Here is a 13,303-nt window from a genome sequence, read left to right on the forward strand (position 1 = left end):
AACGACGCCGGAGATCGTACCTCGTAATTTCAGGACAATCACTTCCATCATTCTAAATTCCGCCCCTCCCCTCCTCCACCGCTATTCTCATAGCGTCAGCTCAGAGGTCTGTCTCGACCACCCTCTTCTTCGCCCCCATCTTCGTCGCTCTCTACCGCCTCACGATTCGCTGTAGGTCGCTGCTAGTAGGTCGTGATCCCCTTGGAGTGTGCCTAGTTCTGTCGCAACGGATCTCGCAATTCGCCACCACGGATAAGCCGGGATGATCCGCGAGAAATCGAACGTCAAATTATAAAAGATTAACAAATAATTTTTTTTTTTTTTTTTTTTCGAAACGGTTGTAATAATTTTTCACTGCTCACTCGTAATCTGAAACCATTATTAAGTGCATTTCTAACTCGTGTAGAGTCATCTGTATTTGTTTAATATACATATTTAATTTTTATCATCTGTATTTGTTTAATATACATATTTAATTTTTATCATCTGTATTTATATAATCTATATTTAATTTTTATATCGTAATAAACAAAGAGCTTTTGGGCAAAAAAGAGACTGTCGCGCGCAAGTATTGTAATTCTCTTGAAAGTTACGGTTTTGTATAATTCCAGTTGCAATATTTTCCACTGGGCCGTTGTATTAAACGTCGCGTTGCAAAGAGAGACCTATATTTTCCGCTTTTAAAAATAGATATATACATATATATATATATATATATATATAACGTGCGTACTATTTCTCATCGCATGCTCAAAGAAGAATTTTAATTAATAACGATCAGGGAAATTTCGTCATATATAATTTTCATACCTTATACATATACATATAATCAAATATATAGATGAATAAATCAATAAGGTTTAAAATTATTTTTGTCGCGCTGACGTTTCTCTATTTGTCGTTTTCTTTTTTTTTTTTTTTTTTTTTTTTTGTTTTTGCATACGGATTTTAGTCGGTGGCATTCGCCATATATGACATGTATAAAATATTGGTTTAAGATAAATAGAGTATTTACGAATATTTTTCTCTTCTCGGACCCATGCGGAACATTATACGAATTTGCAGATGAACGCTTGCGTTTTACAATTGTTTATGTTTTTTTCTGTTTTTATAGCAATTTTATTTTTGCGGCAGTCTTATGTTACACTAATTTCAAATTACAGCCACGGGAACGTATTCTCCGTACGGGGAGAAATTTACTTGATATTCTAAAAAAGTAATATCCATCGCGGGGATTTATATATCCATGCCATCGGTGGCGTAAAAATTGTTGTTTCTTTATTACCCGCGACAGGATTACGGCTGATCGTCGTGGGAGCGGTTTTTCCAGGAGATGGACATTCCGAGCGATCAGCACATAGAAAATAAAATGAATTAGATAGCGCTTAATCTACGGCAAGTATTATTCGCAACGACATACGTTGCGTCGCGCGAATCGCGGGGCTGCTATCGTAACTCGCAATTCCGGGAACAATATCTAAAATTAAACGGTGTCCCGGTAAACGGAGAACGAGGACCTGGCGAGAAGAGAGACACTCGACAGAAGAGACGGCCACGAACATCACGATCGCAAGTTACCCGAGCCATTTCCCTAATAACAGTAGCAACATAATAGAGGCTAATAGCGGTTGATATATTTTGAAATCTTTCGCCGACACGAAATTGTCCCGGCCACCGGTGATCCCTGACCGAGTGGTATACAAGAGCGAAGAGGAAAGAAGGAAAGAAAGAAGGAAGGAAGGAAGAGAAGCTTGGAGCTTGGAGCTTGGAGCTTGGAGACCTGCTGGACGGGTGAGCGATTCGGTCGAGCACCAGGACGATCTCCCGAAGAGAGAAAATTCGGAACGTGTAGAGGCCGAGTTGTCGAAAGAGCGAAAAAGAAAGAGGGGCAGAGGCGGGAGGTCGCGCGGGAGCTCCACTGCCGTATAGGGTCTCCCCCGCGAAAAGGGCCACCGACAAGGAGAGGAAAGAACAGCCGGGTCGCGGGCAAGAGAGACAGCGGGTAGAGAGATTCGCCAAGGTACGAGGAAGCGGCAGAAGCAGAGGTAGAGGTAGAGGTAGAGGCAGAGGCAGAGGCAGAGGCAGCAGCAGTGGCAGCGGCAGTGCCCGGGCATCAGGGCACGGTTACGATGGCGCAAGCGCCGGTAGATGTTCCTGGTGCGGGCTGCACAACGAAGAGGGGAAGAGAAAGAGAGAGAGAGAGAGAGATCGAGAGAGGGAGAGAGAGTATCGGAGGGTGCCCGTAGGAAGTTTATCGGCGGCGAGTCGCGGGACGGAACGCGGAGCCGGGGATGCTCAAGGGGGTGAACGGGGGAAGGTCGGAGGAGGCACGAGCGTACTCCGTACTCCGAGGGTTTCCAGGCAGCAGTCTACGGCCCGGGACAGAGGGACCAGGACCAGGCCTCGCGCGAGACAAGGGGAGCGAGGGCTTCGTCTCGTGGATCGGAGAGGTGTTCTTCGCGGATCCTCTGGCGCGCGCGTTCGTGACCTTGACGCGACGTCGATGCGTGCCGACCCGACGTGCCACCGGCGTGTCACGCTCCGCGACACCGGCACCGGCACCGGCACCGGCACCGGCACCGACACCCTCGGCTTGTCCTCTCACCGCAAGAGAGTGTCAGGGTTTCGCGGCAGTGTCAGTTTCTCCAACGTCAACGCGCGGAGATGAGCGGAGACGCTCGTCGGCCGGGAGCTGCTCCGAGCACGTGCCAGGCGCGCAGAAGGCGCACCAGGCGACACCAGGTGCGCTAATCGTGGACCAATCGCGTGGAAAAGAGAGGAGCGGATCGCGGGTGATATAGGACATTGCACCCCGGGAGGAAGCGCGAGTGCCCGTCGCGTCGCGTCGCGTCGCGTCGCGTCGGGGATTAGGAATGACGCTGCTGCAGGCCCGCGGCGCGAATGCCGCGCGTTCCAGGACGGTCCCGACCATCCCGACCATCCCGATGTTCGCTGCGCTTGCACCGCTTCTCATATTCGTCGGCTTTGACGGCGTCGTGCACGGCGTCGCGCGTTCCGCCTTTCATCAAGGTAAATTTGTCAAAGGGAATTTCTCCTACGCGAGTCGCTTTTCACTCTCGACCGACTCTCGAGTCAAGAGAGAGAGAGAGAGAGAGAGAGAGATCTCTCTCTCTCTCTCTCTCTCTCTCTCTATCCTCTATCCATCTTTCCTTTAATTATATCAGGAAATTTGCGCATCTCGCGGTATACGAGCAATAATCCACGTTGCTCCAATTAATTATCTTCGTCTTTGGCTGTTTGGGATAGAAAGTGAAAAGTCTCTCGACGTGAGAAAGAGAGAACAAGGAGAAACGGGAGGAGAATCTTTGCGCGCGCGTTTCGTTTAGATTTCGTCGAGTTGGGAAAAACTGAAAGAATTCAGTAACTCGCTATTGTAGCCGATGCTACGAATTTGAAACGCGCGTTCTCTCCGGCGTATTTGCCGTCAATTTTCCATACAAACGGAAATAGACGAGATTTTCGCGATCAAGTTTATTGCCGTTTGCTCGCTTGAATTCGCTACCTATCCTATCCTATTCTTCCCTTCCCTTCGTATCTCGGCCGACTCGCGTGTTTTCTCGAAAGAAAAAGGAGCCGACGATGGGTATACAGCATTTTCTTTTATCGAGGTAAATTTCGTTTCGTCCGCTTTACCAAGTCGCGTTTCTCTCTCCCCGTTGTTTCATGACTTTTAGAGTTTCTGAAAAATAAAATCCCGCACTATCCCCCGAGCTAAGAATTTTTATCACACGCTGGAAAGCGAGGGAATTTTTCTCATTCGCTTGCCCGCGGCTTAAATTGTTGTCATAAAACCTAACCACGTGACAGGTACAAGTACGGAAGATGTAAAAGTTTCTCTTCCCTCATAATTTCCCTAATCGTATTTCATCGTGTTTGATCGATGAAATTTCTTTTTCACACTGTTTTCCACATCAAATCAATCTCGATACGAATTATTGGAATTTCAAGTATCAAAGTACAATATTTAGTTGAGTGTCCCTTTTTTAAACAAAACTGGTTTAATTACGATTAAAATTTGCAGAAGGCATTTTTGCCGCACATATATCGTGATGTTTATTATTATTATCTAGAGTTTACTATCAAAAGGAAAGTGTATTCGAAACATAATTGAAATGTTTGGCGATCGTATGCAGAAGCAATACATATGTTAACATCCATTGACAAAACGCATCAACATCCGCGCATGACTCTCCTGCACAAAAATTGCATGCCTTTTTAGTTGAACGATCTGTAGTACGCAAATTTCAATGATATCGATTCAATCTCTTTTGTCTCGTCGAAATGATGTAAATCATCGACATGGGTCATTTTAACGAAAGTTTGGATAGGCAAATCCGATGTCGGGATGGGAGTTATTACGAGGCTGTGCGTCGTAAGGGATTTTGTTCAAGGATTTGCATCGATTTGCTTGGAACTTAGAGAATTAATTGCGTGGCATACCTAGAGCTATAACCGCAGCCGAAGTCGTTAAGTCTACCGTAAGTAGATTTTCGCGGTAAAGGTCTCTTTAAGAAGGTCATTTTGCAATAATCCGCTCCTTTTTTTCTTTTTCTTTTTTCTTTTAACGCACATTTCTCTATCCCTCCATCTATTTATCTATATATCTATCTTTCTCTTAAGGGCTCACATATGTATATATCGTATACACGTATCGTATACATGTTTCACGTGTTGCGGGTCGCCCCCGTATATACAGGGTGATGGAGTCGTAAGAATAAAGTGGAAAGTGCAAAGATCAATTTTTGACGGGTCATCGATAAACGTCTATCGTTGCTCGCGCGACAGTTTTTCGATGATCCCGCAAGTGAAATGGAGTAAACGCGCTCCGTCTTTTCTCGCATCTTCTTCCTTCCTTCCTTCCTTCCTCGCTGCTCTTTATCTTTCCCCACCCTCGCCGTTGAACGCTTATCGGCGCGCCTTAACGTTCCGCCTCGCTGAATTAACCCGTCTGCATTCTCGTTGCATCGATGTTGCACGCGATACGCTTTATCGCAAACGCAACACGTTGCGTTAAAATCAACAACATCCGTACACATTACGTTAACTGTAATAAGTCCGTAAAGGGCAAACTACCGTCTGCGTACATAAACGTCATGTATCATTTCACGGGGTGAAATGTGTGCGAAATGTGATGTGTATCTGTAAAAATCCGACGAAACGACTTTTCCTATAAAACCGTGTGACGGATGAGTAACGACGTTTGCATTGTTAGCGCGAGGTCCAGCGCGAAAGGTGAAATTCTCTAGCGCGAAATTTGTCAAAATTCCAAACACACGTTCGTTAGCGTCACCGGGGGACATCGAGTGCTAAAGAAGAGAGACGGAGGGAGGGAGGGAGGGGGAGGGGTGGACTGAAAAACGCCGCTGTCGTTAAATTAAATGAAAATCTAACCGGGAGAATCAACTTAACGAACCGTTTTAAACGCGTAAGGTCAACTTTTACGTGAAAGAGATAAACCCCAAACGTATCTCCCTCGAGGCGATCGTTCGACTCTTTGGCCGTTTAACCTTTCCACCCACAAAAAGTCATTCCCTGTGGTTAGACTTTTTACCAGCGTAAGACGTATCATATGGCACTGCTAACTATACTTTACAGAGGCCACTTTACTCACCTTTTATTTCCTTTTTTTGCGCGCCCTATACATACATCGATGACAAGAATCGGATATCACTTCTTTCTCTCTTTCTATATATATATATATATATATATATATATAATATGTATTTAATTTATTTTATCAATTTTTTTTATTTATACCACCTAGTTGTATGTTTAAACATGACACTATCATGGTCATTTAAAAAATTATTCAGTTATATACTTTGTCAATATATATATATATATATATATATATATATGTGCATATATCTCAAACATGGCTTAAAAATGGGATGAAAAATATGAAATTTTCCATTTTACAAATTTCGAGTTACTGCTGATGAAATGAATTGTGTTTTTAACGTATCGATCGCTCACGCGATGTAATACGAATGTTACATACGAGAAAATACCTACTGTATTTGACATATCTATTTAATTCACTATCATATTTCAAGTATTATCGCATAGTTAGTGGAAACATCTCGAATCAATCAGCTGTGAAATAACGATGTATTATTTAATGACGTCTCTCGCAAAGTATTGAGATTTTCTTAATATAATTTTATACGTCGCGTATAAAAATAATTATTAATTTTTTCAATTAAACAGAAAAGCGGAGAGAGTTTAAATTCTTCCTCCCCGTTTTCCCTTCCTTTATATGTGAACTCGTGCTTGATTAATATTGTTATTCCCTTACACGATTCATAATTAAGTCGCGCAACCTATTACACATAATACTATATAATTATTCGAGGAAACATCATTAAATAAGCAATTAAATTATTCTTTTAATATAGCTTAATTTATACATATATATATATATATATATATATATATATATATATTTAAATATGATACATTTAATTAGACGCGAGTAAAGATTTCCGATATTATCACATATCGAAGTGTACGTCATCACGTCATCACTAATGAACATTTAAACCGTTTAAAATAGTATTATTGATATTACGCTTTCTTTTTTAATCTACGCACAAAACCGCGAGATTGATTCGTATAGGATCTAGCTATCTGGTTAAAAAAAAATTCTTTAAACTCTCAGAGATTGTTTTATGTGAGCTTTATTGCCTGAATTTATTCGTCCACGCAGGCACGCACGGCGACTTGACGTAGCGCGGTGCGTCCTCTCTCTCTCTCTCTCTCTCTCTCTCTCTCTCTCTCTCTCTCTCTCTCTCTCTCTTTTTTTCCCAGTCATCGCCTTGATATACGAGAAAAGTTTTTGTCGCTCTACCCGCGCTTTTACGCGAACCGTCACGTGCACTTTAGCGGGCATTTCAGCGGCCAAACTGACACGTGGGAGATTCTTTATTCCCTCTTGAAAGAATCATAAATATAGAACATTTCAAAGGACTAATAAGCGAATTGATCCAACGGCATATTCGCGTCATAGGGCGTCTTATTAAAGCTCAAAGGGGATGGGAGTTTGGGAGGAAGAAGAGTGCCCCTCACCGTTATAAGGATGTTAGCCCCTATTTTGAAATTATGTCCCCGAGGAGAAACTACGATACGCAAAGCCGGTTGGATAGATAGGACGGGAGGAGTCGCGCGCGCAGAGGAAATGGAGATACGACCTAGGAAATCGCACCGAGCACGACCTACTTCGAGAAACAGCCGGAATTCAGGATTCCGTTATTAAGAAAACTTCGACGCCCTCGGCTGGGTATGAATTTTGCAACCGCTTGGAACACGAGAGCGACTGCCGGAACTGGCGTATAGAGAGCAACTGCCAGATCTATTTCCGTCAGCGCGCGAACGCGCGCCGGCGTCTCGTCCGCTCGAGCGATCGATTGATTTATTATTTTTTTTTTCTTTTGTAACAAATCAAATAATTACGATTACATCGGTAAAAGACGAGAGAACGCTCCGGCATCTTTTCGTCGAGACTCGCAACAGACAAAGAGAGAAAACATTCTTCACGTAGACGTGTATTTTTTCGATAACTCTCGAGAAGTTCTATTATCATTTTTACACACACACACACACACACACACACACACACACACACACACACACACACGCACGTACACATCTTGTAAATATAAATATATAAAGCATGCGATATAAATAATCTCTTGCATGGAAAAAATAATCTATGCATGAAAAGTTGGAGCATCGAGTGGCAAAGAGAGAGAGAGAGAGAGAGAGAGAGAGAGAGCTGATGTAATACTCTGCTGAATGCAAGAGCGAAAGACCTAGTTTTCAGCATGCGATTTAAATAATATACGGTTGTTGATAAATTTATTATGACCGAGGACGGGAATAATTAACGCCACGCTACGTAGGAGGTACGCGAACGTTAATTAGCTATACCGCGCGAAACATACATACACACAAAATGCAAAATAATAACGATGAAACGCGGTCGCGACGCGAAAAAGAAGAATAAAATGTTACAATATTATTATAGTCTGACGTGAAAATCTCTCCAAGTACCGAGTCGCGCTGCCTAATTGCATTGATAAAAATAAACATTTACAACGACGCTGATTAACAACTCCGGCCAGGGTGGATGATCGTAATCCAATTTGACAAATGAGGATGAGAGATGGTGTAAGCGTTAATTCTTCTTTTGTTTTTTTTTTTTTTTTTTTTTTCAAAAGCATTGTAAAACGGTACGAGAAAGAGACAAGTCATAGTAATTACGTGTCCTACGGTAAACACGCATAAAGAGTGACATTTAGCGAAATATATATGGTAATTACAGTGTATTCGAATGCCCAATTATGTCTGCACTCGATAATGTCAACGAGCAAAGCGATAAAATAAGGCACAATTACCGTTATCTCCGCGGCGAATTCTTGTTGCTTTGCATGTAAATTGAACGGCATGTTATTTCTCCATTGTAATCGAAAATATCTTCTTGTATGCATACATGTATCGAAAACAACGTCTTTCGTAGGATCGTGAAAAAATTTATCGAATGTACGGAGGTACATTCTCTTATTGATAAAGAAACTATTTTCCTTCTATTTTCCGTTCTGTTATTTCAGAGAGAGAGAGAGAGAGAGAGAGAGAGAGAGAGAGAGAGAACAATATCTGCTTAAACATTCAGAAAGTTTATCGCGAGTTAATTTCGCGAGAGATAAGCATTTAAACTCGTTGTCGCCAATGTCAATTTTCATTAAAAGAGAATCCGGCGCACAATCGAGATTTTCACCTGATATAATTTACTCAAAGTTATTTGGCGATCATTTCAACCCGCGGGATTTTTCAGTCGTAAGATGAATTGATTTTCGTCTTATCTTAATGTAATTATTTATATAACATTGTTAATTATAATTATATAGCACCAAAAAACTCATCAGGTGTGTAAATCACTGTTACAATCCACAGAGAGCGATAATAATTGAATAATGGCTCTCGTCTTTAAAATATGAAAAGTATAAAAAAAAAGTAAAAAAAAAAAGTCATTTCAAAGACGTGTCCTCAAAGAATCATTATATCGAAAAGTTGCGTCGGGAAGAACGAGTCTCTCTTTTCAAATTCCATCGAAGAGTTAATTTAGAATAGCGAAGCCATTGCGATGAATATCTCCGCGAGCATAACTATCAAGAGATTGTTGCACGTCGCCCCTGTAGATCTCGACGAATCGCGAGAGTAACCTATTCGAAATAAAAAAAAAAAAAAAAAAAAAAAACAAAAAAAAAAACAAAAACAAAAAAAAGAATAGACTACGTCAATCGAAACGCTCCACAAATCTCGATTGCAATTTTTCTCTCCGTTTCCGCAAAAATCTCGTTTCACAGTCACGAACAAACAGCGATCCTCCTCCCCCCTCCCCTCCCCCCTCCCCCCACCCCTTCCCGATCGGGATACATATATTTTCGTTTTGAAGCGCGGTGAGGATACATTTGGGACGAGGGAGAAAAGTGAGGGTGGAACGGGCGAAGAGAAGAAGAAAAAAATTGGTTCGAGTCTGTTTCGCGCGCGCGGCACAATTTTCCGGTTCGATGTGAGGATCGAACGTGATGTGATGTTTCGCCCTATGCAACGTTTCGTTTTTTTTTTTTTTTTTTTTTTTTTTTTTGTGTTTTATTTTTCTCCTCTTCTTTTCCGTCCTGTCGTCGACGCAACAATCACGGAGCTGCTGACTGATTTGGGTTACATCGCGACAGCAATTGTCGGCGACTCGAAAACCCGGTCCCGCGATTATAACGATTGTTATCTCGCATCTATAGAGGGAAATAGTATTTGCATTTATTTGCTTCATTACGTGTGGCAAATTCTCAAGAAGTCGATTCATTTCCGTGAATTTTTGCCTCTCTCTCCTCGTCTAGTGGAATATATCTATAACCGCGCCTTTATATTATACACGACTTGTACATTATTACAGATGCGTATTTGAGGGCGCGGAACTCGTTTATGAGAATAATCTCAAAATTAATTTCGCATCCCGAGAGTTTAGCGAAAACGTTTGAAGGAGCGTAACCTGAATTACGGCTCATCTTCGGCAGCAACGTTCAAATTAATTTTCCTATTACCTATCCCGTTACCTGACGCGTTAATAATCTTTTCTCTCTCGACTCGTATAATCGTATAATCTTGTTTCTTTCATCAAAATTTCATGTGTAAATACAATAATAGAATTTATTCTCTCGCGAGAATATATGTATATATATCATATAGTCCGGGAAAAGCATTCCGGAAAAAGGAAATGGTACGTCTGAAAATGCAGGGTTTTTCGTAGCAACGTGCTTTTCGCTGCATACGGGGCGAACAATGCGGAAGAGCCGGTTGAGCCGGGAAGAAGTTGAAATACGAGACAGGTGGTCGCCCCTATCAGATGCTCCCGTGCTCTACGGTAAGCCCTCGATGTCTACACCAGGACCCGTCTAATTCCTTCCTGAGAGATTCTCCGATACGGCGTAAGACTCGACCACGCGAACGAGTTAATGGAAAGAACCGTTTCTCTCCGCTTTTCTGCTTCCGTCTCTCTATTTCTCTCTCTCTCTCTCTCTCTATCTTTCTCCCAAACTTGTATTATAATGCCCAATTTTTTAAACTATTTCTTATTTCCTTTCCGTCCATTTTGTTATTATTAATCGGTGTAATATTATTATTTCAATAGAATCCCGTAATTTTCTTTAGCTTTCGCCAAGGTTATTCATTCCTTTATTTCAAATCATTTCCTATTACAATATAATCTTAATTAAATTTCTATGAAAAGCCATATGTCATAGAGACATATGAATCCCGAGTGGGCCCGGAACTCGCGTTTCCGTTTCCACAAACTTGTATTATATTTATTTATTTCTTTGTTAACGTTATTCCTGTTTGCATATGACTGCATGTTTAATTTCAAATGAAGAAACATCTCGCATCGCGCTCAAACAGGCACGCACACAGGGAGGAAAAGGAAAGATTATCCTACGGGACAAAAGGATATCTCGTTAGATAGCCTCTCTAACCGTTTCGCTAAACTCTCGTGACATCTCGGGCTTAAAATCCCGTCGGGCTGCTTGTCACTTCACCGTCACCGTTGCCGTCTACGTCGCTCTGTTTTCGCTTCCCGTTACCTTCGTTCGTCACACCATTCCATTTCGGTAATTGAGAAATCCTCCGAGTAACCTTTAACCTCTCTCTCTCTTCTCTCTCTCTTTCTCTCTTCACGGATTTTACTGTACGGATTTGCGTTCGCGTTCGACTTTCATAATGTATTGTGATGTACCTTGCAGCTTTTCCCCTTTAATTGTTCCTTCCTTTGCTCCTTTGAAGGCAGGAAGACTCATAAAGTTGAGATGTCTCAAAATGTGTGACGAGTTTCTCTCTCGCGTAGCGACGTAAACGAAGGACCTTCCTTTATTACGTCGCTACGTGATCGTAGGAAGCGAACTCGCTGATACTCGGCGTAATTGATTTTGCTTTGCAAGCGCAAAGGTAATTTACCGGTAACTCGCTTTTCGCTCTCCAAACGCTCGGGACGGACGAAATCGTTACTTTTGACAAGCGTATCGAGACAAAGCTGTGTTTGTTCGATTTAAAATACAACCTTCTTTTTTTAGCCCGTATATGTATCTTCCGAGAGAGAGAGAGAGAGAGAGAGAGAAGAAAATCACTTTGAAAATAGCAGCATTCCCGAATTACATATACGTTTCTTCCTTACGTCGCGTCGTGACATTTGCCAGCTGATCTATAAGCGAGTACCGAGGATCTTGATTTACCAAAGCGCGGCGACGCGCGACGTAAATTTCTCCCGTCGCTTAATCCGCGTCCGGACGTATAAGAATTTATTTCCGCCTACCGATCTATATTCCGCGCGCCGGATTTCTATATGGCATCTTCCTGATATATCGAAGCATCCACCGTATCAATAACCGGCGTGTCGGAATTATGAGTTCCGCTAGCGCGCAATCTTTCAATTTCTCAGACATAAATCTCGCGACTCTTGTTTCTTTTTTTTTTTTTTTTTTTTTTCTTTTTCTTATAATCTCCATGGATTTTCCTCTCTCTCTCTCTCGGCGATGCTACGAAAAATAATTAACAATATGACAGTACGGGAGATTTTTGCAGAGATATATATACATATATCGATTTATAACGAATATTTGTGCGCCTGTCGGCCTTGGTGAAATACGGCGATTCTCTCTTTCCACCTTCAAACGAACGGAACGTAATCTACTGTTTAAAAAGTCGAGTGTCTCCTGATTTACACGCTCGTTCCTGTATTCCCCTGGGGGGGGGGGAGGCGGGGGGTACAAAGGCCCCGCTTCACGTTCTCGCACTCGCGCGAGAAGATTTGCGACGGGAGAAACTTTGCCGGGGAAAAGATTAAGGTGCTGGCACATCCACTCCTCCATATCTTTAAACTCACTCGTCGCTCTTCTCGGCCTTTACAGCCCCCTTAAAAAGATACTTTCCAAATACTACCTCGCTCGGCCAAAACTTTGTGATTAAACTTTTACGTGAATCTAAAATTAATTACTCCGACCGAACTTATTTTTAACGTAATTAAGTGCAGTCAGCGTAAAAAGACTAGAGTTTTGCGTTGTGGATGGAATTGGCCTCTCCGCTTTTTTTTTTTTCTTTTTTTTTTTTTCTCATTCCCACACGAAAACATTAATATTACAAAATCAGCCGACTGATAAATACGCGCGTAATTCTACGTAAATATATTTAACCATTATATATTATGTAAAAAAGATTTATTTGTAAGAATAGATTGTAGGTGCCTTACCCTAATCTTTCTCCTCGAGTGACAAGTGAATATTTTTCACCGAGATACATTTTATTTATCATCACGTCGCGTCGGTTTATACGCAAATCTACTCTTCTTCCTTTTAATGCGTATTTTATGGTACGCATTTTCCCGTTACATGATTTTGCTTTCTATTCGATAGTCGTCGAGCATTTTACATTCGCTCGTATGAACGTACTTGCTACTTGTTAATACGCACTCGTTCGAAATGATACACAATAAGCGAATCAAGTCCATTTGTCGAGTTCACGTTTCCTCATCTTCAAACTATCGTACTATTATATATTATACATATATATTATAGCCGATAATTCATCGAATTGAACGTAATACGTCAAACGAAATATTTCCTATATGATTTTTGCAGATTAATTTAGATGTGGCGCGGCGTAAAACGAACGACGGAAAATTGTTCCGCGAGTTTATCCAGTTACGTGAAAGAGCATTTTTTTTTTTTTTTACCCGTTT

At 41.7% G+C, this 13,303-nt stretch overlaps 1 protein-coding gene across 1 annotated transcript in view; it reads left to right on the forward strand.

The window, feature by feature from the left end:
• The first annotated feature begins 2,244 nt into the window (after positions 1-2,244).
• Positions 2,245-13,303, forward strand: part of LOC140675237 (lachesin) — a 29,944-nt gene continuing 18,885 nt past the window's right edge. Inside the window, exon 1 of the mRNA XM_072909500.1 lies at positions 2,245-3,030. Coding sequence (XP_072765601.1) covers positions 2,874-3,030 — 157 coding nt within the window. The 5' untranslated portion in view covers positions 2,245-2,873. The remainder of the gene's footprint in view (positions 3,031-13,303) is intronic.

The sequence above is a fragment of the Anoplolepis gracilipes genome, chromosome 17 (assembly GCF_047496725.1).
Source record: "Anoplolepis gracilipes chromosome 17, ASM4749672v1, whole genome shotgun sequence".
Taxonomy (NCBI): Eukaryota; Metazoa; Arthropoda; class Insecta; order Hymenoptera; family Formicidae; genus Anoplolepis; species Anoplolepis gracilipes.